General features: G+C 50.2%; 1 protein-coding gene across 3 annotated transcripts in view; it reads right to left on the reverse strand.

Moving 5' to 3' along the window:
• Positions 1-252: 252 nt before the first annotated feature.
• The window catches only part of ARHGAP1 (Rho GTPase activating protein 1), a 28674-nt gene continuing 1094 nt past the window's right edge, over positions 253-27832 (reverse strand). Inside the window, exons 1-13 of one of the 3 annotated variants that reach the window (XM_014602246.3) lie at positions 23492-24576; positions 23041-23223; positions 21763-21855; positions 10285-10372; positions 9860-9991; positions 9211-9297; positions 8496-8594; positions 7652-7759; positions 6055-6131; positions 5411-5488; positions 4746-4874; positions 4345-4448; positions 253-4055 (exon numbers count right to left, since the gene is read on the reverse strand). In XM_014602246.3, coding sequence (XP_014457732.1) covers positions 3876-4055; positions 4345-4448; positions 4746-4874; positions 5411-5488; positions 6055-6131; positions 7652-7759; positions 8496-8594; positions 9211-9297; positions 9860-9991; positions 10285-10372; positions 21763-21855; positions 23041-23179 — 1314 coding nt within the window. In that variant the 5' untranslated portion in view covers positions 23180-23223; positions 23492-24576 and the 3' untranslated portion in view covers positions 253-3875. Of the gene's footprint in view, positions 4056-4344; positions 4449-4745; positions 4875-5410; positions 5489-6054; positions 6132-7651; positions 7760-8495; positions 8595-9210; positions 9298-9859; positions 9992-10284; positions 10373-21762; positions 21856-23040; positions 23224-23491; positions 24577-27832 lie in introns of those variants that run through there. The other 2 variants (XM_006261388.4, XM_059722823.1) reach the window with 2 other exon arrangements.

Genomic DNA, 27832 nt, shown 5'->3' on the forward strand with positions numbered 1-27832 from the left:
CTGCATTACCAGAGGAGCTTGACTTGTTCCATCCCTGCTTTAGCTTGGCTCCTGCCTTCCTGTTCTTGCACACAAAGTTCCTTAGCAGGTGGCGCTTGCTGTTGACTCCAAGAGGTGCTGCTGTGCTAAGTCCATCCATCCCCAGGTCTGGTTTCTGCACCTACCTGCACCTGGCTGAATGACAAGCTTTCCACCCATCTCTCAGATCAGTCCCAGATGCTGCAGCATGGACAGATACACCAGGATCTGGGGTCAGGTTTTGATTTTTATTGAAATACAAAAAGTGCAAACTGTGAAATACAAGATTGGTGCCAACAAGAAGAAAATAAACATGGATGTGAATTAGTCACAGTAAAAACCTCAGCCCCTGCACCTGATGAACATCAACAGAGAGAAGGCAGAGAACACCAGCGAGGAAAAGCAAAGCTCCAAGTTATGCACGGGGGCCCCTACCCCTGAAAAAGCAAACAGGCCAATCTGGCCCTCAGAGGACTCTGAGGAGTCAAATAAGACATTGCCACGAGGCTTCCACCAGGCTGTACCAACACCTGCATCATCCAAAGGCTCCAGTTCCAGGACAGATGGGTGCCCATGAAGAAACAGGTGCTCAGGAGCCACTTAGATGCCACTAAAATGGACAGGCAGGGGTACGGTTTAAGTGCCCACAGCAGGGTGCAGAGGGGAGTCAAAATGTTCCACCCCCACAAGGGCACTATGGCTAACAGCTAATTTGAAAGCCAAGCTAGGGAAGGGAGCTGGGCAGCTGTACCCACTAGGCTGACACAGTGAAGGAGACTAACAGTAATTCCAGCCCCCACCAGCAACCAACCCCTTCAAACAAAATTCAAACAACGCTGGTCCTCTGACCATTCTAGCTGCCTGTACTACTGCCCGGCTTCCTGCTCCAGCCCGGCATAGAGCATCCACGTCAGGAGGCTGTAACGACTATGAGGAGAATCACAGGATAGAGCTGGTTGGCAGACAGACTCAGTTATCCTCCTTCCACCCACTACAGGGTGCTGAAGGCTATGGTCAGGTCCCAGTCACAGCTCCACACACAAGCCACAAAAGTAATGCTGTTATGAAAGGCATCCAGGCAAATATATCACAGAAGCAAAAGCAGCCATCACTGCCAGGCCTGCTCCAGGCCTCTTGGCAGCTCCAGCAAGGGGTGGGGCAAAGGAAGGAGGATATTTACATTGAGACTCTTCCAGGGCTTCGCAAGCACTTTCCCACCATGAGCAGTACCAGTCACCTGAACTTCCTCCAAGCTGCTCCCTTCCCCATACAGGGCTCTGACCCCAAGTTAGGCTTTATTCCCAAGCGGGGGCAGGGATAGGTTCCATGATTCTCCAGAAAACCCCATGAAATCAGTTTTAAAAGTAAGTTTCTATGAGGCCAACAAAACACCTGGCCCAAATACAGCCTATGCTTCCTAGCATTGAAAGCCAAGGGTCAGTGTGACCAGTTCTGCCCAGAGGCTAGAAGTCACTGCCCTCCCCAGGGAGCAGGGGCACAGCCTGCAGCCATGGCCTTGTGCCCCAGCATACAGACACTTCCTGTTCCAAGCTACTGGACTTAACATTTGTTTGTTCCCAAGACTAGCTGGCTCAGACATTCAATTTAGCTGGCTTGGAGGATGCCAGAACCCAGCCTTGCTTCATTCTGAAATGGATGCAGTCTCATGGAATCTCCCATGAGAAAAGGAAAAGAGCAGCTGCACCCTGGGTTTCACAGGCACTCCCCTTCTCCCAAGATTTCCACCAAGCCAGACCTAACTGGATTCCAGGCTGCTGATCAGATAAGTGTAGAGCTGTACCTCTCCCACGTGCCTACCCTGACCTCAGTGGCAGTGAAGAGTGTCCCTCCAGCACTCCCAAGAGCTCACTATATGGTAAGACTACCTTCCACCTTGGATTTGGTGGAAGACGGGTCTACTAGGAGCTCCCAGTGACTCACCAAAGCTCATTTTTCAACTCCAGGCAGTTATTCACAGTAAAAGGCACTAAGGGCCCAGCCAAAGAGGAGGAATACAATCCTTATAAGAGCCAGGTCCATCTCCAGGCCTGGGCCCCACCTTAGCATGGGTCCTGTAGTCCCCTAGGACACTCGTCAGTGCCCTGCACAGGGATAGGACTAAACCAACGGATGCAGGGCCTATTCTCTGGTGTTGCACAAGAATTCTCAGCTCACTGATCCCACCCTTTTTGGGGTTACCCCACATGCCACCCATAAGACAGGACAGTCAGAGCTAGCTCAGAGGGTCTGGGTGGTGCTCCTGCCTTGGCTGGTTCCCTGCCCTTAGGGCCTAGCAGAGAAGCCCCCCCGTGTCTGCTGTTGATGCTCATCAGCAGTGTCTCACCTTTTTTGAAACCAGCCTGGGATGGTTTCAAGGGCAGATTCAAATCCTGTTAAAAAGCTTCCATTTAGTATCCAAAACATGCTTATAAAAAGAGCTCTTATGTGGTCCAAGTATTTGCCCAGTGGCCTAGTGCGATTGGGACTAGTGCTGGCACAGAAGGAGTGGGGCATTAGCCCAGAGATGGAGGCTGGAAGCTGGTGAGCTTCATTCCATCAAGGTGGCAGCCCATCTCCTGCAGGCCAAGGAGAGGGAGCTTTAGCTCCCTCTTAGGTTAGCATACAAGAGGCCAGCACTGGGGGCAATGACTGCAGTGTAGCTGCCTCAGGAGGGAATCTGGCCTACTCTGCTCCTGAACCTATCCAGCAGAACCCAGTCCCTCCATCAGTGCCAAGGGTATAGGGAATGCAGAAAACCAAGAGTCCAGGCCACTGAGGAGAGGGGGCTAGGCCCCCTGCATGGCACAGGGTTCCTCTCACAGTTATGACACATGGGAGAGCTCAGCATCTGGGAAGGTTTCTGTAAATCCAGGCTTCTCACATGCTGGGATAAGGTTTGGCATCAGTGCCCAGGCCCTTCCCTCCAGGCCACGCTCTTAATTACATGCGTGCTGAAGGAAGCTCCCTCATACTGAAGAGAAAACACAGCCACAGCTAAAGGCCTAGGTCCCTTGCTGGCCAGTCCACAACTAACGTGCAGGTGTGTAAGTGTGGGTGGGTCAGTAGGAATAAGCATCCCTGTGCTGCAGCTATAGGGAAAAGGCAGTGTCCACTGTGGATTTGGCAGTTTGGGGAGCTAACGCCACCAGGGCACTTGTCCCCACATGATTCCAATGCTCACCTGATCAGAAAGAATTACCCACAGTCCAGATACCCCAAGAGTCAGATCTCCTTCACTGGCCTGCTGCGCACCCAGAGCATAAGGTGGCACTTAGCACCCCTTGCCACAGGGTGTTCTCACCACACCTACAGCACAAGGGCTGCCTGTTCCCAATTACCTGCTGCAGGCACAGATGAGGAAAGACAACACAAACTCCAATCCTGAGAGGAAGGGCTGACAGCAAGAGACCTGCCAGAGGAAACTCCAGGAAAACCCAGCCTGGCCCTGATGTAAGGAGGAAGAATGAACCAGGATTTTGGTGGGTTGCACAGAAGAGGATCTGCTGGGAGACCCAGGAGAGCAGAACAACACACAAGAAGAAGAAAGGAAAGAAAGGCATCTTACAGGGCAGCATGGCCAGTGATGAGCCCTGGAGGAGCTATGCAGGATTGGGTTGTAGGACAGGACTCCAACACACAGGAACAGGGAGACCGGCTCCCCAACTCCACCTTGGGCAGCCAGTCATTTGCTTGCTCACTCACACACTCACTCCACCATCTCCACAGCTCTCGCCCCACTCATCACCTGGAGCTTCAATGGCCCCTCTGTACTGAAGACTCTTGGTCACAGCTCCGCAACAAGGTAGGAAAGGAGGTGGGAAGGTGGGCACAGTGTGCTAGTGGGGGCTGGCCCAGGCTCAGGCCTCCACGTCCGGGAAGAGCTCCCTTTGGTGGTCCAGCAGAAACTTGGTGAAGGTGTTGATGGGATTGATGGCCTTGAGGGTGATGGCCACATCCTTGTCCCACAGGAGATTTGGGCCAAAAACCACTGCCAGGTTGGTGTTTGTCATCTTGTTCACATCACTGTTATCAGACACCTGTGTGGAAAGGAAAAAAGGAGACCCCAGTGACCTCCACAAAACAACAATGGCAGCACCATCGCAGCTGCTGTCCTATCCTTCAAGCCCCAGTAGAAGGGACATTTCCAATGCCTAGGTAAGGAAGACATGGGAGAAAGGAGGGCAGATTCCTGGTCCAGCCTTCACCTCCTCTCAGCTGGGCAGCACATGAGCATGAGGAGGGAGTTGGCAGCTGGGTCAACACACTGAGATAAGGGGAGGGGAGGATGTTAGGACTTTCCCTTTGGAGCTAGATGGAGTAGCTCACCTGCACCAGGAAGGCTGTCAGCAAATGGAGTACTTGGTAGTTTTCATCAGGCAGTGTCTGAAGGATTTTGCGAACAGTGTCTACACGGTTTATCTCTTCCACATCTGAAAGGGAAACAGAAGGGACATAGGAATGAGAAAGATTCAGTCTCACACCATGCACTCCACTGGGAGGCCCAGTTCCCAGGGCCAATCCCACATAGGATACCCTGCTCTTCCAGGAGGCTCGCCCAGCATGAACCTCATCTAGGTGGCCTGGATTCTTCAGAATGGTATCACTACCCAGGATGGCATCAGGAAACAGCTGTGTGCATGGCATGGTATGGATGACATCCTTCCCCAGAGAGATCAGGATCCACTTGACTGTGCTCCACCTCCCATCCCCCCTCCCACTCCACTCACTCTGGAAGTTGACAACGTGGCTGTAGAGGTTGAAGGTGAGGAGAGGCTCTGGCAGCTCCCGCAGGAAGGTCTTGAGGATCACAGCAGGGAGGTGAACAGCCTCATACTGTTCGAAATGTACTGGCATCCCTGGGGACAGAGGAAGTGCAGGGGCCAGCTCAGAGCCCCAGGCCAGAACAGGAGCACCCTCTGCCAGGGACAGGGTAAGATGCACAACTCCATTCAGAGAGCAGGGCAGAAGGTTGAAGCTCAGAGCTGGAGCAGAAGAAACTTTGGGAGGAGTGTGGGGAAGAGAGATTGTTGGGAGCAGGACCTACCCCAGTGTCAGCATTGCTAATCCACAGGGCAGAAGGAACAACTCTACCCAGCACCACATCCCCCAAAGCACATCATGACAAAACAGGACCTGTTCCTGGCCCCAGGCATGTTCTCTGGCACAGCCCTGCAGGCCAAGGAAAGACATGGCTCCGGAGGGACCAGATAGGTAAAAGGAAACATTCATCTCCAGGAGCAGGGCTGGGAGAGTGTGTGCTTTGTATTGCTCGAGCACAACCCCTCCAGCAGTACTGGAGACAGAGAATGAAGCTTGATGAGAGCGCTAGAAAGCAGCCAAGACTCAGGCTCACAGGTGGGAGTCATAGGAACAGAAGGGGCTGGGCACTTACCCATGTTGTATTTTTGTTGGACCTCTCTGACAACCTGCGTATTTGCTGATCTCCGGAAAACCCCTTCTGTGACCAAAGCTAGGGAGTGAGCGCAGAGGAAAAGGGAGAGCTCATACTAAGAACTGTCAAGATGGGAAGACTGAGGATTGTAGGACATTAAACAGCCACCACCCAGCCTCTGGTGAGGTGCCCCAGGCTAGGCAGGGCACCTCACCAGAGGTCTGCAATTCTTCCCATGCAGCCCCAGTACTAGGCAGGGGTGGCAAAGAGTGACTACTTCTCCCAGGTGTGTCACATCTGTGCACACAACACTGCCTAACCCCAGGAACCACAGCCAGGGAGGTAAGGCAGAATCTCTCTGCAGGGCCTCCCCAGCCACATCTGGACTCTATGCTGTACTGCTGTCATTTCCCCTGTTCCACTAAGCTCCAAGGAAGCCATGAACGACTGGTGCCTCCCAAGACTGGAAGGGGGGGCACCATGGCGAGCAGCAGCCCCCAGCAGAAGCTGGCAGTGGCCAATCTCGGGGGGGGGGGGGGGGGGCACATGCCACCCCCCACCCCTCCCCCAGCATCACCTATGAAGGAAGCAGAGGACACCTGCCCATGACTGGGAGGGGCTGACATTTTCCACTAGGCACTCACCATGCTCCTGAAGATGGCCAATGGTCTCCCTGACCACCCGTGGGACAGGGTCCTGATCAGGGCTCTTCTCCCGCAGGCTGGGGGGAGAGGAGGGGTTTGTCAACTCTTGCATGTAATTCAGTTCTGTATTGCAGGAAGTACTGTGGATTTATACAACAAGTTCCTCCTTCCCCTGACTTCTGCTTGCCCCTGCCCTCCAAGGTAGCCAGTGCAGTCAGTGTAGCCTGCCTTGTAGCTTTGATACTCTGCCACTGATGTGTGGATTGAGGACTGCATCCAGGCAAAGGTGGAGGGCTTGGCTGCTAAGGCATGAGGGTTGCTAGCCAGGAAGCAATTGAAGAAGCCTCTGGGATGCAGAAAGGCAAAGAGGAATCTATTGACTGGCTGCCCTCCTGTGACAACCAATAAATGCCAAATGGCACAGCTAAGACAGTCTCTAATAAACCCAACGTGTATGCTGAGGGCCAGATGAAGCCTTTAGTGGGCCCTAGGCAAACAAACTCGTGGGCCCCAGGCTGGTCGAGATCCACTTCAAGCCCCACTCCCTGTGGACAGCAGTGCCAGGGTGCAGAAGCAGCTGCTAGGAAGCAAGCTGCTGTGGTGGCGAGGCCAGTGGAAGGTGAAAGGAAGGGGAGGTGGACAGGGTAATTTGCATCGTCGCACTGGAGGGAAGGACCGGGCCTCCCCTGCAGCTAAGCTTTGTGTATGCTACCATTGAGCATACCTCAGGGTTGATGCCCCTCTGCAAAGAATGGAGCAGTTCAGAATGTGAGCACAAGCAGATGGTACTGCATGGCTTGCACCAGGACTACATTCAGGTTTTGGTTGCAGCTAGAGAATCTGTTCCCAGCCCCTTCCCCAGGGAGCAGCTGGCCATGTGGGACTGCTGCCTTCTAGTTTGCAACTGCCAGCTCACATTAAAAGTTAAAAATACATTTGATAGTTTACTGGTACTGCCTTTGCTCTGCAGCAGCCACTGTAGCTTGTGACCTACAAAGGGTGGGGAAGCAGAAGCAGGGCAAGGGTGAATAGGAGGGCAGCTCTTTTTAAAATAGCTTCTTAGTTAGGAAGAGGAAGGGAGAGAAAAAGGGCCAGATCCTTGGTTTGCTCCAGCAAAACTGTCTAAATACCACTTTAAATGGCCTCTTGGCAGTTCTTCCTGCTTACAGGAAATCTCGTGGAGCTACCATCATGGGTCTTGGTCCCCTGCAAGCAAAAAGGCAACACTGCATTTTGAAATGAACCGATATGGTGCAGGGTAGCCCTGTGTTGGTTCTAGGCATGGTAGCTTCCAGACCAGAAGCAGCTTAGCTATGCATAGTATAGCACTGACATAACTAGACTGCTCATGACATGGAGCCTTGCACTGAATAGACATACCCTTGGTGACTTGCAGAAAAAATCCCTGTTCTAGTCTGCGCCAGGGCTCAGACACCACCCAGGATCCAGGCTCAAGAAAGGAGCATCTCTGAAAACAGGTGAGGTTCAGCAACAAGTTCAGAGACAGAGGCATTTTCCAGCTGTCCAACTTTGTTCTATACAGGCCCTGGCATAAGCCAGCCCAACAGCCAAAGCAACACAACTCCGAGATACTCACTGCTGGAGGGAGACTCCAAACTGCTGGTTTGGCAGGGGTGGGCGTGGAGGAGTTGGTTTCTGGGGCACTTGAGAAGGTTTCTGTTGCGATTTCAGGTATTCGTCATACCTGCAACAGAACAAAGATGGGTAGGGAGCCAGCCCAGCTTGCAGGGAGTACAACCGCCCAGAGCCTGCTGCCCAACATCTACCCTCACATCCTGCTGACCCACTACAAGCTGTTTTAGATAGCCCCAGCTATAACACCTGCTGATCCCCTACAAAGAGACAAAGGCAAACAGCTCCAGAGTGCTGAGGCAGCAAGTGAACACACACAGTTGCCAGCAAAGAGGGTAGATAGGGAACACAGACCAGGCAAGCAACTATGCAGCACTTTTGGATGGTGCTTGAATGCATCAGGGTAAAAGGGACTTTGAGAGGTCACAGGGGAAAAGTGAAGCAAGAAAACCTGATTGAGCAGCTAAGCAGATAAGCAGCAGAGAGATTAGAGGGGGGAGAAGGAAGAAAGAGAAATGCAGTACTGGAGAAAGAACTCAGGGCCAAGGCTACCAGCCTGAAATGAGACAAGGGTAGGGACAGCAAGGGAGAACAGTTGGAGGGTGTCTGACTCTGCAACCAGACAACAGGGCCGCAAACAAGGAAAGGGATCTGAAAGACCATTGTGTCCAAGGCACCATGGTGCTGCTACTTTAGACCCTTCCCCCTCTAGTTACAAAACAAGCCCCCTCCTCCCCATGAGTTCAGTCCCCCTTGGCTTTGCTTTCCTCCTTAGCTCTTCTCTTCTGCCTCTGTGAAGGGGACTCCTCTCACAGAGCCAGAGGCGAACAGGCAGGCAGTGCTCTCACTTTAGCACCTGGCTTGGGATTCCCAGCTGCTCCACTTTCACATACTCCTCCAGCTCACTCAGGAAGTTCACATAGAAAATTTTCCGCCCAAACTTAAAGCTGCAAAACAGAAGGAAAGAAAGTACATGAAGGATCACCAAGGCCAGAACTCAGAATTGGATGGGGAAACCACAGGAGGTCTGCAGGGCAGAGGACACATGTATCACTAGTGCTGGACTGGATGGGTTCAGCAATAGGAATACCACATCCTGCAGTCCTCACTCTCTACTCAACCACATGTACGTGATTTCATGACCTCTCACGGTCTGGCACAAAACCTAGCAGAGCTGGGCTGAGTATAGCACTGGACTTTCCCTCCTGAGGCTCTGGAGCAGACTGAAGGCAGCCCCTTTTTTCAGATGCTACACGGAGAGGGTGGGGATTTCCATCAATGAAAGGGGAAGGGAGCTCCATTCCTTCCCCTCCTGTCTCAAAGCCACAGCCTGGAATGTGTGGTTGTTATAAGGGTCCAGGTCCAGAGCTTTCTAGGTATGCAGAGTAGTTCTTGCTGGGCTGAGATCTCGCCAGACTGAGATCTTGCCTAGCTCAGAAACAAGAGGTGGCATGTCCCCTGGGGGGTGAATGCAGCAGGAGATAGCTAGGAGCTATCATGATCTGCTAAGGAACAGTACACTTTACCACTGTGGAGCTGGGAGTCTGCTCCCCTGCTTCCTACCTGATCAAGGGCTTGAAGAGAATCAGCAGCGTCTTGATGAACATAGTTGGGTGCACAATGTATAGCGCTTTGATGTTCTTCTTGTATCTGTCAAGGGAAGCCAAGTGAGAAGCAGCTGGCATCTGGCAAGACCATGGTAGCCAAGTCCCTCTCTCCATACCCTTATGTATTGTGCCCCTTCCAAATTAACCCTGCCCCCCAAGGTTCTGGGCCCCCACTCTCCCCACATTTCCAAATACTGGCCCAGCCACATGCAGGAGTTGGTACAACTGTCCAGATCACACAGTAGCTCACTCCCTCTCAGGGCACCTCCCCAGCGAAGTCCTGGCGTGGCTCAGAAGAGGGGGTAGAGGTGCTGGTGGTCAGGTAATAGGAAATACAGGAAAAACAGGAACCCAAAAGACTGGGCTTGAAGAACAAATTGCGAGAGGATCCTTCACACCCAGTTCTCCTGTTCTAAAACTCTAGTGTCGAAGCCTTCGCCAAATGTCAAGTCATTTCCACTGCCTCTCAGGAAGCAGGAATAGGGTGGCTGGGGAGATCACGATCCCCATGCTACAGAAGGGGAAAGGACTCACCAGGCACACACAGGAAACCAGATAGTAGAAGAGAACTCAGGTGTTTCAGCCCATTGGTCACACCTACTCACTTGCGGTCAAATTCCCGGTAGGCATCCCGCAGCCAGCTCAGGGATGGCTTGTTCTCACTAGTCAGCCCATGATGCAGATACACCAGCGTGTAATCGCTCTCCACATACTGGTCCAGTGTGAATTTCAGGTACCTGGAGGTAGACAGGAACTTCTTAGCTCCCAGCACACTGGCATACAAATACCCTTGCTCCCTAAGGCCTCTGTCTGTTATTTAGCATAAGAGACAGTTTACTGGGCAGCAAAACTGGAGACAAGCAGTGTGCAGGGGTAACTTCACCTGTGCCAGGATGGAGATTATAAGAAAGCACACATGCCTAGCTGAAACAACAGATGCTTGTAGATATGGCTTCTACAGACCAGCACTCAGGAACTACCTTGGACTTGGGGCACAGCTGAAGCACTGTATTCCCAAGACAGTACTCACCCCAGCAGTTTGGTGTGATCAAGCTGATGGCTGGGAGGCATCCGGCAGGCACTGACCACAATGACCTTCCTTCCAAAATTGTCATCACCTGAAGATGAAATGCCAGATGTCACAGGGAGACTGTGGGGCAAAACCATGGACCCAGAAGCATGTGTGTAATGGAGCAAGGAGCCTCTCCACAACATGACAGAAGCTTGGGATATCTCAGTAGCCAGAGCTAGGTTGATCCCTATGTTAGCAGAGCCCCAGCAGAGCTCCTGAACAGGGGAAGCCTGGATCACACTGCACCCAGGGCCTGAATGGCAAGTAGCATGGGCAGTGAACAGAGTGCACATCACAGCCCACCAAGGAAGGACAGGGTGTCCAGCCAGGATGTCCCAGGACATGCAACAACTTTCCCGTAAGGGAACAAAATTGAAACAGATTATACAGAGCTAGACACATGCAGCAATGAGGCTGCGGGCGAATAACTTTTGATGCTACTCCCAAGAACGCATCCCAGGCACAGGGGAAATCTCCCCCCACACAGGCACAAGAGTTGGCCCTGTCTTTTCCAGAGTATGGACCCAGGCTATGTGCTTCTCTCTGGAATATTTATTCTGGCTTCCCCTGGAGTTTGCTCCTGCACACAGAGAAATCGCACCCTGGAAACCAACAAATGCACAAGAACAGGTTGGCCCTGGATGTGATGGAGCAGCACAGACTCAGAGGTGACAGACAAGCTCCACCACACAGCCCTGCCCCGTTCTCTCTCAGAGTTTACTGTAGAGAAATAGGAATTAGAGCTGCAGCTCCTCCTTTGCTCTACAGAGCAAGATTGTTTACTTCCTGCCCTCCCCACCCACCATGACAATGCTTTGCCACCTTGAAGTACTCCCCCGAGATCACCTAACAAAAAACCCACGGAATTTGGGAGCAGCCAACCTTAGCTAGCCTGAAGCCCCACGAAGAACATCCACCATGCAAGAGCCAAGTGACTTCACCCCACAGAGAGGGTCCCTGACCTTTCCTGGAGTCTCACTGACAACAAGGCAAGGTCTCCCCAGTGCATTTCCTATAATACCAGTGGACTTCTACTAACAGATGATTTGGCCCTGTGTGTGAAGCCCTAGCAGGGAGAGGTGGGAAAGTCCAAGTGAGGAGGTGAAAAAAACAAAGTTCTTTCTCCTTTGTGCCAGTTCATTAAGCCAGGAGATGCAAAGAGCTTTAGAGAGGGCACAGTCCCCATATGCACAGACAGACAGGCAGGCAGGCCACATACATCCAGTGCCATCTAGATGGTATGTTTTCAAACTCCAAGGTAGGGCAGGAACAGTTTCCTTAGGAGCTGTGACCTGCCAGCAGCAGAAGAGAACAAAACATACATTGAGAGCTACATTTTCCCACCGAGATGCAGGTTGGCCCTGCCCAGCAAGAGAGGGGGCAAGCCACAGTGCATTTAAAACATAGCCAGCATGCTTCCACATGACATCAAAAACACCAAGCAGCAGTTGCTACATCTTCCATCGCCAGCCTGCAGAGCTCCAGCCCAGAAGCGCCATGTATGATACGGGCCCCACACTGCTTAGGCTCTCAACCAAGACATTGCCAGGCATGTTGTTACCTCCCATACCCTAGCAGGGCTCCTGAGCCCCAGTTCTTCCTGTATTACAAACTGAAGCCCAGCAATTAAAGCTTGAATTAAAACAAAGCAAACAAGCTATTAATATCTGGAGTCTGTAGAAATGAAAGCCACTTGTGCTGGGACACCCACTGGGCCCCCATGTGTGAGAGCTGCAGCCACAACATCTAGGCAATCTTACAGCCTAGACAAAGTTCTTAGGGTAGATGCAATATCTTTTATTAGACCAACTAAAATAGTTGGAAATAATTGTTCTTTGCAAGCTTTCGGGCACAGACGCTTTATTGCCTGAAGAAGAGTGTTTGTGCCCAAAAGCTTACGAAGAACAATTTTTCCAACTATTTAGTTGGTCTAATAAAAGATATCACATCTACCCAAAGAATTTCGTCTGCCTATGCACTTACCAAGATGGCTACAACCAACAACTCTTACAGCCCAGAGTCACCAACCCACCCACAGTCCCAGCTGTGACAGCTGGCACTCTCTTATTTTCCCTTTCCATTGATATTTTATTGCAACTCAGACAACACAAGAGATGGAATCCACCAATATACAGAAGCTGGTCCCTATGCAAAATGTTAGGGACACAACCGAGGCAGCAGGGGCAGCACTGGGTACAGGCCATAAAGGAGTGATTGACTGTCACATGACACAGACATGCGGAGGAAGAGGGCATTTGGGGAGGATAAGGTACCCGAAAGATGCACAAGACCAGGACAGGGTGATGAAATGACCATCTGAACAACTGTACACAGCCAGGCCACAAGACCAACATCAAACAGCTTATCCCATGGTAGCCCAGACTCTGCCCAGCCAAGAAGTTTCCAGGCAGCTGGCCATGAGCTCAAGAGCTATAGCAATAGAGTTGTTTACAGCTGCCCTTGTCTTTAAAGTGGAGGTATATCCTGAAAAGTCATGGTCCTGTGGATAAGGCACTCACTATCAGAGCTTTCTTATGTGGCCTTAGGTAATTTATTCACTCCATGCCAAGAGTTGAGAAGAGAAATCCATGGACATGCGTGATGCACTCCCATATTGTGATGATGGGGGAAACATAAGAACAACAACAGAAAGACTGGAGGTGCCAGCAAATAATGTCACAGGCACAGCGTACTAGTTAGAGATGTACTCTGTGAGACCACATACTCATATGCAAAGGGGACAGTTGGGCACCATCCCCATACAGACCAGCAGCTGTGTTTCACCAAACTCAGCCTGTGTGACAGAGCCAAACTCAAGCATGGCAAAGTGGGCCTTTGCTGTAAGAATGCACAAGCTCTCCCCCAAAGGTCCTTAAATTGATTTCCAAACCTGGTAAATCACAATTCCTGAACCAAACAAAGCACATGGTCCTTCAAGCCCAGATCCGTATGCCTGATAGGTGTCACTGGAGCAACATCAGAATCAGTGGCTAGAGCAAGAAGGCACCAACTGAACCCTCAAATGGTACAGGGCTCTAGTGAGTGGCCTGGACTGCAGACAATCCAGGACCAACGTACGGACACTATGTCAGCCTCAGAGAGGACAGCATCTCCTCTTAGATATTTTTCAGATAGGCAAACAGAAAAGGATCTTGAGTCCCACAGAGAGGGATGGCTAGGTTTGCCTTCCAAATTAGAAAGCAAGTAATCCAAGGAAAAGTGATCCTTCTCACTTTGAAAGCTATGCTGGAAACCTGTCTGCCAATGCCCAGCCTCTCTAACTTCACACTGTGAACTCAGTGAGTTAACATAAAACCATTCAAAACAAAGCATTTCCAGCTCCCCTGCCATTTGCCATCTCAGATCAGACTGGACCTCTCAGCACACGCAAACCTGGCTCCCAAGTATTCAGGAAAGGCTTCGACAGTCAGCGGTTCCAACAAGTAACTACAGCAGATTCTACAAGCTCTTAGCTATCTGAAGAGACTGGTTCCAGGTGATTTCTGTGCCTTGGAAAGAACAGACCCTGATGTCTGAGCTCTGCCAGATAGCCTATGTCTCATACTGTTTGCCTTCCCAATTGCAATATTAATCTCATGTCTCAGTCTTCACAGTTGAGCCACTTATCTGCAGTTGAAGTAGTTAGTACTGCTGCCACCAACAACCATGGACCTTGAACTAATGACTCAGCTCTTACTTCCCCCAAACAAGGAACATTCAAAAACAGTTCAAACTAACAATAAGTCATTACACAGCACCTGATATCCTAGAGCTCAAACTGCACACGTGTCAATGGGCAGATGCACACAATGGATCACCTGATCCAACACCAGAGTGCACCTACCTCTACCAGCTCTAACATAAAACACCAATACTGTGTAGCATAAAAAAGATAAGCGACTGAAACTGCAGCATCAATTGAAGGAGACAGAATGCAGCTAGTTCAAGTTTTCGAACTGCACCTACAGTTAACATACTGACTCTTCTGAGAAAGTGACACTATTCAAAGCCTGCAAGGTCAGGAACTCAGGTTACTTTCCCTCACTCAAAAGGCAATAATTTAATTAGCACTGCACTTTCTAACAGGCCAAGGCAGTGCCAAACCACCACCACATCCCTGGCTTTTTCCTCTCAGTTTGCCATTAGAGTATTGACCAGGCAGATGGCATGACATGGCCATTAAAGAACACAAAGTATATCAGATCTATAATATCATCCTGCTAAAGGCCATTTTGTACTAAATGGGCCTATAAAGCAATTAAGGAAAACATTAATTTAACTATCTTCAAAGCTTCTTAAGCATTCCAGATGTGCCTTTCTGATAACACCACCCAGGCTTTGGGCCATGACTTAAATTTACTGTACAGTTTAGCCTGTTGACCAGAACACCGTCCAGGGACACTGATCATTCCCAATCTCACAATCAGCAAGGTGTCTAGTTTCCACGCAAATCTGAAGTGGAAACACCACAGACACCAGTAAAACGTGCTTAGACAAGATCTGCCACCACAGCCACAATACTATAAGATACAGCAGAGTTGCAGGATTCAAGGACAGGCAGAGTCAAAGATGTGCCATTGGACGCTAAAAAAAATTCACAGAGTTCGGGTCCCAGAATGCAAGACTGTCTGATCGATTTGGAGCTCTGCATACTGGGAGCTTTACTGCAGCTGAAGACTGTTGCAACATGCTCTATCTAATGCAATTCCAGGCTCCCAGAAGGCTGTCAATACAGCTGGGCAGGAGTAAGATGCCACTGCTGCATTTGCATCATTTTGATGGTGATATGGGTTTGACATTTCAGGCCATCGTAGAAAGCAAGTCCACCAGTTCGACAGCAAGGTTACAAGGTCCATCCACACCCACTGTCCCTCCACACAGATGTTCCAAGATATTGAACAGTACTAGAATGACAGCCAAAAGCATATCAAGAGTTCAGTGCCTGCTTTTTCCCAGGGCATGAGTGATCATCATGAGGAGGTGCCTTGGTAGATTAAGAGTTGGCAAGATGCAGTGGAAGGTTACATTAGGAACCTGCCAATTCCACCTAAATTATTCTAGAATGGAAGGCACCATTGCAATTATTTAATTAATCAGTAATTGCATTTATAAATGGATGCAAAATGTTATATGGGGGACAGAGAAGAGACTGGGAGATGAGAGGAATATGCCAAGAATGAGACAGGCTCCAGAGGGGGGAGAAGGCAGTGAGAAATCCTTGTCAAGAAAGAAAGGAGCAAGGGTAGCCATAAGAAACTACAGTATTTGTCAGCAGCTGCAGAACCTGAGCAAAGTAGCTCAGCTTGTGGAGAGTTCCCAGATTGGTGGAAAGAGTTCCCAACACCAGAAGAGCACTACATCTATGCTGATAAATGGCACTAACAGGCAAACTCTTGAGGGTCAGTGTTGGACTCCCAAGAGTATTAATGAAAAGGATTGCATTGCCCAGCAAGCACACAGAGCATCTAACAAGCTTCAGGCTCACAGGGGGAACAAGCAATCAGCAGCCAATTGCAGAAGGCATTGCGCCCAGATGATTTCACAGTAGGGGATAATCAGTATAGTAGCTGCATAGCAGGTAAATTTCCTGCCTGGGTCAGCAGTGGATGGAAGTAGTCTTGATGCAGATGCATTCAGCACACACTGCAACAAATCAAGCTGGGTTCAAGTTAGTGAACCCAAAGAAAGGACTGCTACCCAAGAGAAAGAAAACTAGTTACACCAAAGCCTGAGAGGCCAGAGTGCCCAAAGGGAAGATGGCAGGCCAAACTTGGCCCAGATAGCTCTGCCATATCTAGCACAGTGGTGCACCTTACAAAGAAGACAGTCCTGCTGAGTGCTACTCCACATTAAAGAGGAAGCTGCAATCTATTTGCTTTAATACACATTATGTATGGCCTTCAGACACCTGGAAAACTACAAGTGCAGCCCTAGGCTGGGCAAAGTTTGGGCTCCCCTGAGATAACCCAGCTCCAGGCCACAGTCAAGCTAAAGGAATACCATGACCCAGAGCATTAAGTGTCAGTGCCATGTGAACCAGTCACTCTACCTACCTGGCTGGGCCTCATCAAGTGCACCCTGTCCTGGAGGAACAGAAAGAAAGTTATAACAAGCCACATCTCAAGCCCCTTTACAAATCGCAAGGACTGAATTCCGGAATTTGGATAGAATCACGCACGTGTGCACACGCAAAGTTTAGCTGCTCTGCTGAGGAGATTGGGCCTCTAGAACTCACCCTTCCACCACGCTCACTCTTCTACCACACTCCTAGCAGAAGAAATGTTGTCTAGTGGTTAAAGGAGATGAATTGGGAGTCACAGCTCCTGGCTCTTTCTGGGCTTAGTTTATAAACTCCGTCATGTTACTTCCCCTCTGTGTCCCAGCTTGCCCATATATAAAACTTAAGGCAGCAGCAAAGTGAAGCTTGTCCTAATGAAATAGTGTCAGAGGTGGACACAGGACTGTGCCTCGCAGCGTGAATACCACAACAAGCGAGTCAGGCAGCCTTACAGAAAGTCAGATTTTCACCAATAAAGCAGAAGTTTGGGATAATTTGTCAGGTACTTCCATAACTTTTTGCAACCTCTTAACATTACCACCTGTCAGCAAAACAAAGGAACCCCTAGGCTCCATTCACATTTCTCTTGTACATATTCACTCACAGCTTTAACATGGATACTAAACAGCTTCAGGGCACTGGCCAGAGCAGAACTATTTCTAGAAGCCCTCTACCTCCTCCACTTCACATGCTAAAGTCATGTCAAGCTTGCAGCAGGGGGCTGGGCCTACTTTGACAGGTCTCAAAAGCCAATTTGGCAGCAGCAGATCCTCACTTTGTAGTGTTTATATCCCTAAGGAGCACCACTATGGCACAAGTGCAATACTCAGACACACTCGAGCAAACACGCCCAAGTGCAAAGGGGAAGCAGGGACTTCCCACACAAACAACAGCAATGAAAATACAATGCCACTCTTATGTGGGGAAGGCAGTTCAGGGGCTTGGCTGAGCACAGCAGTCAGCACAACACCCTATAACATCCAGGTCCAATACAAGTTCTGCCAAGAGACTTCCTACCTCTGCTCAGTGCTTGTGTTAGTTCCCCCACCTCTAAATAGCAGCTACAGATGCTCTGAGATGGATTGAGCAGTTGGAGGGATTCAGCTTCATCCTCACATCAGCCAGTGGAGTGCAACAAAAATAACTTCCAGCAGTACCCAAACTGAGCCCTCCACCTGCCTACAGAGGCATGTGGACAAATAACTGGACTTCCTCACTGTGTCACAAGTTGTGCTTCATGCCATATGTATGGCCAGTTAGTGTTTAAAATCTACTGTTTCTCACCAAAAACAAGCCTTGTGAGCCAGGGGCTGGGATTCGACCTTCAGGTAATGGTTACACTGATGACAGGAAGGAAGACAGCAGCTGCCTGTTCCCCAGGCCTTTACCACACCATCTTCCACCATTCCCAGCATATTATCCACAGGAGGTCACATGCTAGGGTCTAATGTTTCCCATGCCAGCTGGGGAGGTGGGAGCAGCAGGAATGATACTGCATCTCATGACTGTCAGTTTGTTAAATGAGTGATAAAGAGATAAAGGCTGCTCCGTTTTCTTCTTCACCATTACCAGGACTCAGGAAGGCAGTCCTGGAAGTACGAGGACAATAAACACCACTTAGGAGCAGCTCCAAGAACTCTTTGTGCCCTCCGACCAGGAATTCCAAAGTTCCCTGGCACCTATTGCACATTAGCAGCTCCTTAGTGGCTGCTAATGGCACCAAACATGGCTGACAATTCACTCTCAGTAGGACAATGGGGCCAGGATTACAGTACCCTGAGGTCTGTCTTTGCCACCAAGGCGTTAGAAATGGCAGGCTGGCCTTTGAATAGTTGCTGAGGTGGCCAGAGAACCAGCAGGAGCACTGAGTTTGGGGCAATTCTTATGAGTTTGGGCTCTTTTCCAAATGCTTTATGGGGTGGTTGGTTTCCAGTAGCACATATGATGCAGACATGGTTAGTGCTGCAGAGGAGAACAGCCTCTGGTGTCTCATATCTTCACATGCAGCTGAATGTAATTAGTACAAAGCAGGAATCCTCAGGCCCCCAGGAAGAACCCAGAAAGAAGACAGCCAGATAGAGAGACTCCAAGTAATTCTGCCCTTGGGCTGGTCCACAGTAGTCCAACTGCTTCTACATTTTATGTAGGCAAAAATTCTCCATTTTCTGTGGAAACTCTCACCAGTGCATTGAGAACACTGAAGGCATCAGAGTTAACCAAACCAAAATGTTCCATTGCAAATATTACCACTGGGTATCTAGGAATTGTATTTCAGATGCCTGATGCTCCTATTTCCTTCCTCAGGCCAGTTCTCTGAGAGGCTCTCTGCCCGATGCAGGACATCCCTTTACTAGAGAGAGATCATAGGGCTGGAAGGGACTTCATGAGGTCATCTAGTCCAGCCCCACCTGCTCAAGGCAAGACCATCGCAATACTAAGCCATCCCAGCCAAGTGTTTGTCTAACCTGCTTTTAAAAGTTTCCAGGGATGGAGACTCCAAAACTTCTCTAGGTAGCCTGTTCCAATAATCAGAAGGTTCCTCCTAAATTTCATCTGTCATTGCTCCTAGTCCTGTCCCCTACCAACAAAGAAAAAAGCCCATCTCCATCCTCTCCATAAATCACCCTTTAGGTATTTGAAGACTGTTATTAAATCCCCGCTCAGTCTTCTCTTTTCTAGGCTAAATACAGACAGAGGTGCATCGTGGGAAATGCACTCTGGCCTACAGAGAAGAAGGACAATTAGTTACCTGACATACAATGCCCACGAGGCCCCATAGCAGTTTTGAATCACCGTATTTCAGTTTCCCCAAGAAGTCATATTTTTCGGGGGAGAGGGTGGGGGGGGAAGGAAGGCAGGGGACACCACATGCTCCAAAACAAGGCAAACCCAATTGTTTTCTAATCAGCTATTAGAGTTCCCATCCTTCCTCCCAGGCCTGCTCTGAAGCATCCTGCCTCAGTAGTACTTACTGGCATGCACTCAGTGTCACTAAGGCAAATATCACGCATCATTTCCAGGATTCGGACATGCAGAGTGGGAGCAAGTGGTACGGCTTTGCTTCCAAGCAGTGCCCCTTGGGGCAGCAGAGAGGGCAATGTTGACATGTTCAGAATCAAGACTGCTGTGATGCCCAGAACCCAGAATGGGCCCCAAAGCAAATGCAACAAGCCTTGCTAGGGCAGATCACAATTTAAGACCAGCTTGATAATGTTTGCTCCCAAACTTTATAAACACAATTCCTTTTTGAACACCCAGCTGTACCGTAAGAATGCTGTGCAACCCTGCTTCAAGAACTCAATGCTGCTTTGATCTCACAGGAGACTGCAGGGATTGCAGCAAGCTCAGCCTGAAAACGGGAACTGGCTTCAGCTTCCTGCTTCTGCTGAAAATGTCTTAGATTAGTATCAGTGGCCCGAGATGCTGCTTCAGGGAAAACAGGAATAGAATTAGCTGCTTGCCCTATGCCCTGATGTGCAGGCAGGGGTATGACTGGCTGAGCAGAGCCAGAGGAAATTAGTGAAATAGTAGTCTCTGCTGCATTTTGGAGACGCAGTGGTGACCAGGATGTGCTAAGCTGCCACCACATCATGTGGGCCCTGTCATGGAACTCAGGCGCCGCTAGACAGCTCATAATCCACAGTGACCATGGGAATGTGACCCTGCGACTTTGCGCTCCAGCTTGTTTGATTTTTTTGAAGTTGTTTTAGGTTACTTTATTAATAATACCCACTTAGGAGGTTGAATAAACAGCCCCATCATGGAGCCTGGAGTGCATCTCCAACCACCCATCTGATCGGCTTGACAGGGCCCAGTGCCAGAAGATACAGACGTCAGCAAGCATCTAAACTGCAGCTGCGCTGCCACCTCCCCCCTGCCTACGGCAGGCACTTCACTGCGTGGGGGGCTGTCAACAATTCCTAAACATGCTATTTGTTGATGAAAGGTTACAGATCCACATGCCTGGTTATCTACAGCCTCCAAACAAGTTTAGTCCAGGTGGCAGAAAATAAACTGTCCACACCAGTCCCTGCCCACCCCAAGCCCAGGCACACCTACCAGTCAGTTGCCATGCCACCATAGGGACCTCTTAATTGCACCTGCCCCTTCAGTTTGAATTCTTCACCTTCTAGTCTGAACAGTTATGTACAGCTGGACCAGAGCTGGTTGCATTCACACACTGGTACCTATTCACATGCTGGGTAGAAAAACACAGGGTTCCTTTGCATAAAAGTCCCATGGAAACACTGGAGATCACTGTTGGTTCAAACTCTTTATTCCATTCTTCTCAATCACTGAGCTAAGCACTCTGCTAAGCCCTGTGGGGCTCTGAAGCAGATGACAGTATCATTCAGCCTTTCCAGTCCTGGTATGCAGAAACACTGGCCAGCCCGTTCATTTGCATTAGCAAATATCCCAGGTACTGACACTAAAGCATTAAAAAGCACAAGTATGCCCTTGTCCCCAACCTTAGCATTAGAAGGAACAGGGTAGAGATCTGGATCAGCCCCAGTTCTAGGACTGACAGCACTCAACCCTCCTGGAAACAAGCTCACAAGTCGCTGACAAATCAAAACACCATCGAAAAGATTGAGAGACTGAGCAGTCACAGCTCCTGGGCCACAGAACAGCCTGTAGATGGTTAGAGCTCTGGCAATAGCACAGATCTCAAAAGAACTAAGTGACAGAGCCAGAGAGGAGAAAAAGGCCAAAGCAACTCAGTGTAGTGGATAATACCCAGGCAACTCCCATCTCATCAGATCCATTAAAGACTAGTTCCCATTCTTTCTCCAGCCAAGAGAGCTCTACCCACCTTACAGCTCTCTTCCATCTTGACCCCACAGGTGAAGCACAGTCTAGAGTCTATAAAGGGTGGAGGCATGAGGAAAAGGGGGCTATCATTGATAACATAAGCTGAGAAGTGGGCAAATTAAATTGCGGGCAGCCAAAAGAGCTCCCAGAAGCAAGTAAGGTAGAACTAGTTCCAAACTGAAACCCTTGCACTTCATTTCCTAACCTCAGCATAGCACCCCAGGCATTCCCACAAAGCGTTTATCACAGTGGTCCCAGCTACAGTAACCAGGAATTCAATGCTGTTAAAAGGGTGTTTGTGAACATGCTAAAAGAAGGAACTTTGCTGTCCAATTATGTCAGGCATCAACTGTTAACCCTTTCCCTGCTCTTGCATAAGGAGGCAGCCACAAGCTTTGACTGCAAATTCACTCAGCCACCAGTTCTTGTGCTGCCAGTAGTCCCTGCCACCTACACTGGCATCAGCATATGGCAAACCTCATTCCATTCCAAGTAACAAGGCCCTGTGATCCCACAGCAGAAGCAACCCTATAGGGAGCTGGGAGAAAAGAAGGCCGTAACATTACCTGCTACTTCCACAATGTGGTGCCTCGCAATGTCATAGTATGGATCATCCCACTTCAGGTGAGTGATGGACTCAGGCGAACCTCCGGAGTCCTCTGCACAAAACACAGGAAACTGGCAATTAGCATGAACTCAGAAAGGGACCTGAAGCAAGTTGTGGGGTAAGGGCAGGAAAAGAGGAAGGTAGCATAGTGACACAACAGAGGATACCGCACTAGCCTGGCCTCCCTGGATCCCTGCTTCAGAAATGCAGATCCAGCTACAGGACAAGTGAGCATTGGCCAATCTGGGCTTTGAACAATAGCTCTGCGCATCCCAAACCTCAGAGCATATAATGGCGTCTAGTCATCTACTCGCCGTCACGCCAAGCCATGGGCAGCCAGGTCTGGGGGTCATCCAGGGCCAGGAGAAGCAGCCAAGATCTGAGGGGAGTGTGCAGAGTCCGAGTTCAGGGAAACCAAAAGCTAGGAGATCTGTTCGGGGAACCAAGTCAGAGACCCAGAGGATTTGGCAGAGCATGAGGTTATGGGGCTAGGTCAGGTTTCCAGCAAATCAAACCACGGTCAGGCCAGGAAGCCAAAGGTCAGGCCAAACTTGGGGTCCATGGGCAAGCCATGTCAGGTATTCAGAGAATCTATCAAAGAGCCAGTAGCAGCACAAGCCAAAGGATGTGGCAGCCTAGGTACAAGGTTGAGCCTTATTACCTGGACACTTCCTCTTCTGGGCGAAGAGTTTATATCAGAAGGGGCAAAGGGGCAGTTGGCCCTAGCTGGCCACTCTAGTGGCAAGAAGTGGGTGTGTGGCTAGGCCCAGATGGAGGGTTCTGGCCATCTGAATCTGCCCCAGTCTGCTACTGGGGAGGTGACAGAGGAGGATGAGTGACCATTCGAGACAGGCCAAGACCCCAGGTTCAAGGCCACAGCCTGACATCTGCTTCTACTCAGGACTCTCAGAAGCACAAAAATTCACCCAACACTTATAAAAGAGAAGGAGCCAAGGCACCATCACAGTTGCTCATTGCACAAAAGAACATAGCAAAGCAGCCTCTGCACATACCCCAGGTGCCTGCCTTTACCTTTAGGCTGACTCAGCCAGGCACTGCAAAAATAGCATAGGACTCCCACTTCTCTACTTCCCAGTGGGCCAAATTATGGCCTGTTCTCTGTTGCTGTGGGCTACAATACAAGATGTGCCAGTGACTTGGTACAGACATGGGATACCTCTTGGTCTCCAACCCATCTCCATACTCAAGTATCTACTGGCACAAGCAAGACACCCACCTGACCTGGGAAAAACAGGCACTTCATCAGCTGGCCAGGTCCTATCGTCTATGGAGGCCAGCTTGAGCTGACTGAGGGACTGGTTGGTGTCCTCCAGCGTCTGGTCCTCCTGCAGCTCTGAGAGTGGGTCTGTGGCCATGGCCCCCAACCTTCAGCTGCTTGCTTGAACTGCCTAAGAGAAGACTGCAAAGACACCTAGGTCAGACACACACAGATGACATGGTTTCCCTGCAACAGCTTATACAGAATCTTTCCCTCTCTTCCCTTTGACTTGCCCAGATACTCCCTTTCCTTCCCCCAAGTCCAACACCCTTAATCCCTACCCAGAAATCTTCCCTTCCCTCCCACACAGCCCAGCCAGAAACCCCTCCTCCTTAAAGCCATGGACGCCTGACCCTGCAGACCCTTCCCTTCCACCTCCTTGTGGAAGGGGGCAGGAGCTCCAACTAACCTTTTCACTGAGTCCCCGCCTTGACTCTTCTTCTATAGCACTTGGACTGAAGTGGAGTGATACCAAGATGCAAGGGAAGGGGACAGGATATGCCAGCCCCTGCCTGACACTCCCTGTACCAGCCATTAACCTTCCTCCACCCAGTGGAGCTGGTAGGAGGCCCGGCTGCTTGCACAGCAGGGCATAGATCTGGAAGCTTTCCAGAGAATCATGCCCCCTGCTCTGGCAGGGAGGAGGGGCAGGGCACAGCTCTCAGAGCAACCCACAAGTGCACTTCAGGGCTGTGAAATCAGAATCCCGATGGGAGCTGCTAAAAGCTTCTCCAGTGAGGTTTCACTAGCTGGACTAAAATGTAGAGACAGACCGGCATCTTCCTCCCTCCTCCTGTTCTGTCTAGCACCACACACAGGAAGACCTCTCTCCCCACCACAAATAGGGCAGCAGGCAGGGAGGGACCCAAGCACAGCACGGCACCTGGCATGTCTGAGAATTCATTGCTGCTGCAGCTCCCACCTGGGGCAGGATGTGGGTGCAACCCCCCAAACTGAGCCCAGGAAGGCACCATTGCTTAGGGGAGACATAAATGCTCCACTGATCACCTGATGATTATCATGGGGCCAATGGACTCAGTGGCTGCAGCCAAAGAGCAGATCTGGACTGTTGAGAAGGGCTAATGTTAGCAGCACAAGGGGGATGGGAACTCAGATGCTAAAGGCTGCTTCCCAAAGAGAAGTATAAGGGCATGGACACACATTGCACACCCACCCCCACACCTACTCTGGTGTATAGCCAGAACTCTACTGTCCCTCCCCCACTTTTGTTCATAGTGTAAACCAGTCAGCTTCCTTGCTTTGCTTTTTCAATAAAAGTTATTTTCTGACAGCCAGCTGCATCCTCACTCCCTACCTCAGCCACAGCCCTTCATAAAGTTCTCCTGTCCCCTGGGAAACAAGAAGTGTGGGTTCAAACATGCCCCTCCCTGCCATCAGGCAAATGCTACAGACTTCAGTCATGTGCAGGCTATTGAAGTTTACTGATCTCATGCTTAGGAGAGAAGACAAAGCAGAAAAGTGAAAATGCCCCCAGCCACAGGTCAGCCACCCCCTGGAACCTCTAAACCATGTGGCAAGCACCCCTTCCCCCAACTCACCCACCACAAAGCATGCTGAACTGGGTGTTCACTTCCGCCTCCCCCAGTGTCAGAGCCAAAGCACTTCACATAACTGTGAACCTGTTTCCAGTTGGTAACATTTTGGAATAATTCAACTGTTACATGTGTCCACACCCTAAGAAGCCAGGGCTAACAATGACGCAAGTCAACAAATAAGGTGGGAGGCTGCAGCACTCCTTAAACTCTCCTTTTTTAAGGAGGTGCTGCTGAGAAGAGCTCATATTCAGCCCTCCAGCAACAGATAAGGATCTAGGTGAAGCCTCTTGTTTGTAAGTACTCAGGAGAGGATTGTAGGGGGTACAAAACAGCAGCAGGGTGCATGCGCTTGCCTGACAACCAACAGAGGAAACTGAGGTTACTCTACACTGTGGGGGGAATTCCCTCAAGGGGGGGAAGGAGCCATGGGGCTCTCTGACAGACCAAAGATAACAACAACCCTGCAGGCTCAAGATAACAGCAACCAATGACTAGGACATGGGTAACAAGGCTGACAGCAATCAGGGTGAGCCAGCTGATTCCAGGGTCTCGTCCACATGCTCATGATCACACCAAAAGTAGGGGATGAAAAAGGTGGGGGCTGGGCAGGGAGGATAGGCAAGCATCAGTTGATGCTCTGAGGGTTTGTCCCCATGCTCTGAAGCATCAAGGGTTAAAGGCTCTGACACTCCCCCGTCTCCTCCTCAGCGGACTGAGACAGTCCAACTCTCCTTTGGCTCCCAGATGGCTGGGAGCTACTGCATGGCAAGTCAGATTCCCACCATCAGAGCAAGCAAGACATATATGGGCAGAGGATCTTCACAGCAGACCAGAAAATATGCAGGGTCTGATGGAGCTGCAGCCTGTCAGAGACCAGAGCAAAACTATTTCCTGTCCCCTTCCAAGAACAGGAGGAGTTGCCTGACCTCCCCCTGGTCTCGGTGGGGACAGGGAGCAAGACCTGGTGCTCCTCTGGCTCATGAGTTAACGCTGGAACCATGCAGCAGCCACTGCCAAATGACAACCAGCTCCACACTCCTAGCAACAACAGAATCAATTTCTATGGCAACCTCAGCCAGCATTTGCTGTGACTCAGTCTGTTTAAAGTATCCCCAGCTGCAGTATAGTTTGGAGTTCTGATGTGAAGACTGATAAACCTGGAACACTGTACACAACTGTCAGCAGCTGGTTCCAAGCAAGCTCTAAATGCTGAGGATCCTCAACTCACACCATCTCCTGAGGATGGACGGAGCTAGTCCTAAATGCTGCCATCCCCTCTGCCCAGCAACAGGCCTTTGAATTGAATCCTCCATGGCTGACTCGCCTTCCTGTTCACCAGTAACTTACAAAAAAGGGTCCTGAAGAGCTTAGGGAGGAAGTTTTAAGTCTACCAAGCACAGCACAGAAACATGCTGGGGTCCCTCAGCCCTCACCATGGACAGAACCAGAACTTGGTTCCAGGAACACCTCATGTGGGCACAGACCCAAGTCACTGGGTTCGTGACCAGCATCAAGGAGATTCTGTACAAGTGGCACCATTACAGCCCAGGGCAAAAAGCTCTAGGGCACCTGTGCTGGGGGTTGCCTGCCCTTGTGGCACACAATGGCATTTTGCTTGGCATGCGCACCTTGGGGCAGACAGCAGGGAAGGAGCCAGGGCTACACTGCCATCCATCCTTGGCATGCCAACACCCTACAAGTCAACGTTGTGGGTGCTTTTGGCACTGTGCCCGAAAAAATGTTGCCAACCCCTGCTCTAGGGCCCTTGCAGACCCGCAGTAGAAGAGGGTCAGCATGCCCTGTACAAGTGCCGGTTGAACTCCCCAGCCATTCACTGCTCCTGACATGCTGGCAGTTTCCCTTTTGTGCCTGATTCTTTAGGCTTGGCATGACTGAGAAGCCATAGGTGCAGAGCCCTGGAGGGCAACGGATTCAATCCCGCCTAAAGCCTGAAGCAGCCAGAACCAAGGACAGGGTCCCTCAGAACAGTGCCTCCCCCTTGAGGGAGCTGTTTTGTCGTTGTCTGGCATGAACAGCCACCTGCCCTGTTACTTCTCCACGAGTTTCTCAGCTGTCCCTGCTTTCCCTTTCTCATTCACCTCCTATGAGTATCGCATACCTATAAGTAAAACTCCACAGAATAAAATGCCCATCCAGATCTGTGAACCCTTGACTCACATTTAAAGATGCTGGAAGATGAGCAACAAAACCACAGAAGCCCTTTCTCCATCCTTCCCCAACTATGCTCCTACTAGCCAGCAATCAAAAGACCTAACACAGGTCACCATTCTGAGGTCCTCGCTTTATTTCTTTGTCTTCACACATGTACACAACTCCTCCAAGTTATGTTTCACCTACACACATTTATTTTGTTTTACACATAAAAGAAGGTCCCTACCTTTCTGCTGTGGGCTCAAGGGACACCATTTTTTTTTTATGAACATGCATATAAAAGCTTTAATTAGCTTCAGTGGCAACACCACCCTTCCAATCAACACATCAGCTGTAATGTCACCAAAGCCTGAGCCCAGGCCCAGACAGACACCTTGTGATGTGCATTGAAGCCAGTCCTCACAGACTCTGCCAGAACAACTCCTGACCAACCACCCCCATTAAGCTTGAGGGCTCTAAACACCTTCTCTGACAGCACCAGCCCAGGTATCGCTCTGCAACAAGACATGCTTCAGAGAGTCATAAGCCAACCCCCCTCTTCCAGGTCAGCAGTGAGCCCAGTAACGCAATATGAATATGCTGTAGGTTGCTGCAACCTTTTGGTTCTCCGATGTCATGGTAACTGCTGAGTCCAATGCAATTCCTTTGTCAGGTCTTCACTGTTTTCATGAAAACCCCACACCACGCCCATAGTAAACACTCCCAACAGCACAGCACCAGGACAAAAGCAGGAGAGCAGAGCTCAGTTTCCTCCTCCCCAAGCTCCAGCATGGGCTACCCAGGCTGCCTGCCCACAAGGGGTTCTGCTGAACTTGAGTAAACTGAAACATGCAACAGCCCTGAAGAGGTGCTGCACCTTCCTGCCATCCAGTTCCCCCATCCCAGGCTGCCTCCACAGAGCCCCTTCTTAGCTCAGCCTCCTGGGCGAACCTGGAGATCCTGACGTAAATTCAGAATTCAAGAAGGGACTGGATATTTCTAGTCAGTAAGATTATTCAGAGCTCTAACAGTTAACATTAACA

The sequence above is a fragment of the Alligator mississippiensis genome, chromosome 2 (assembly GCF_030867095.1).
Source record: "Alligator mississippiensis isolate rAllMis1 chromosome 2, rAllMis1, whole genome shotgun sequence".
NCBI classification, from domain to species: Eukaryota; Metazoa; Chordata; order Crocodylia; family Alligatoridae; genus Alligator; species Alligator mississippiensis.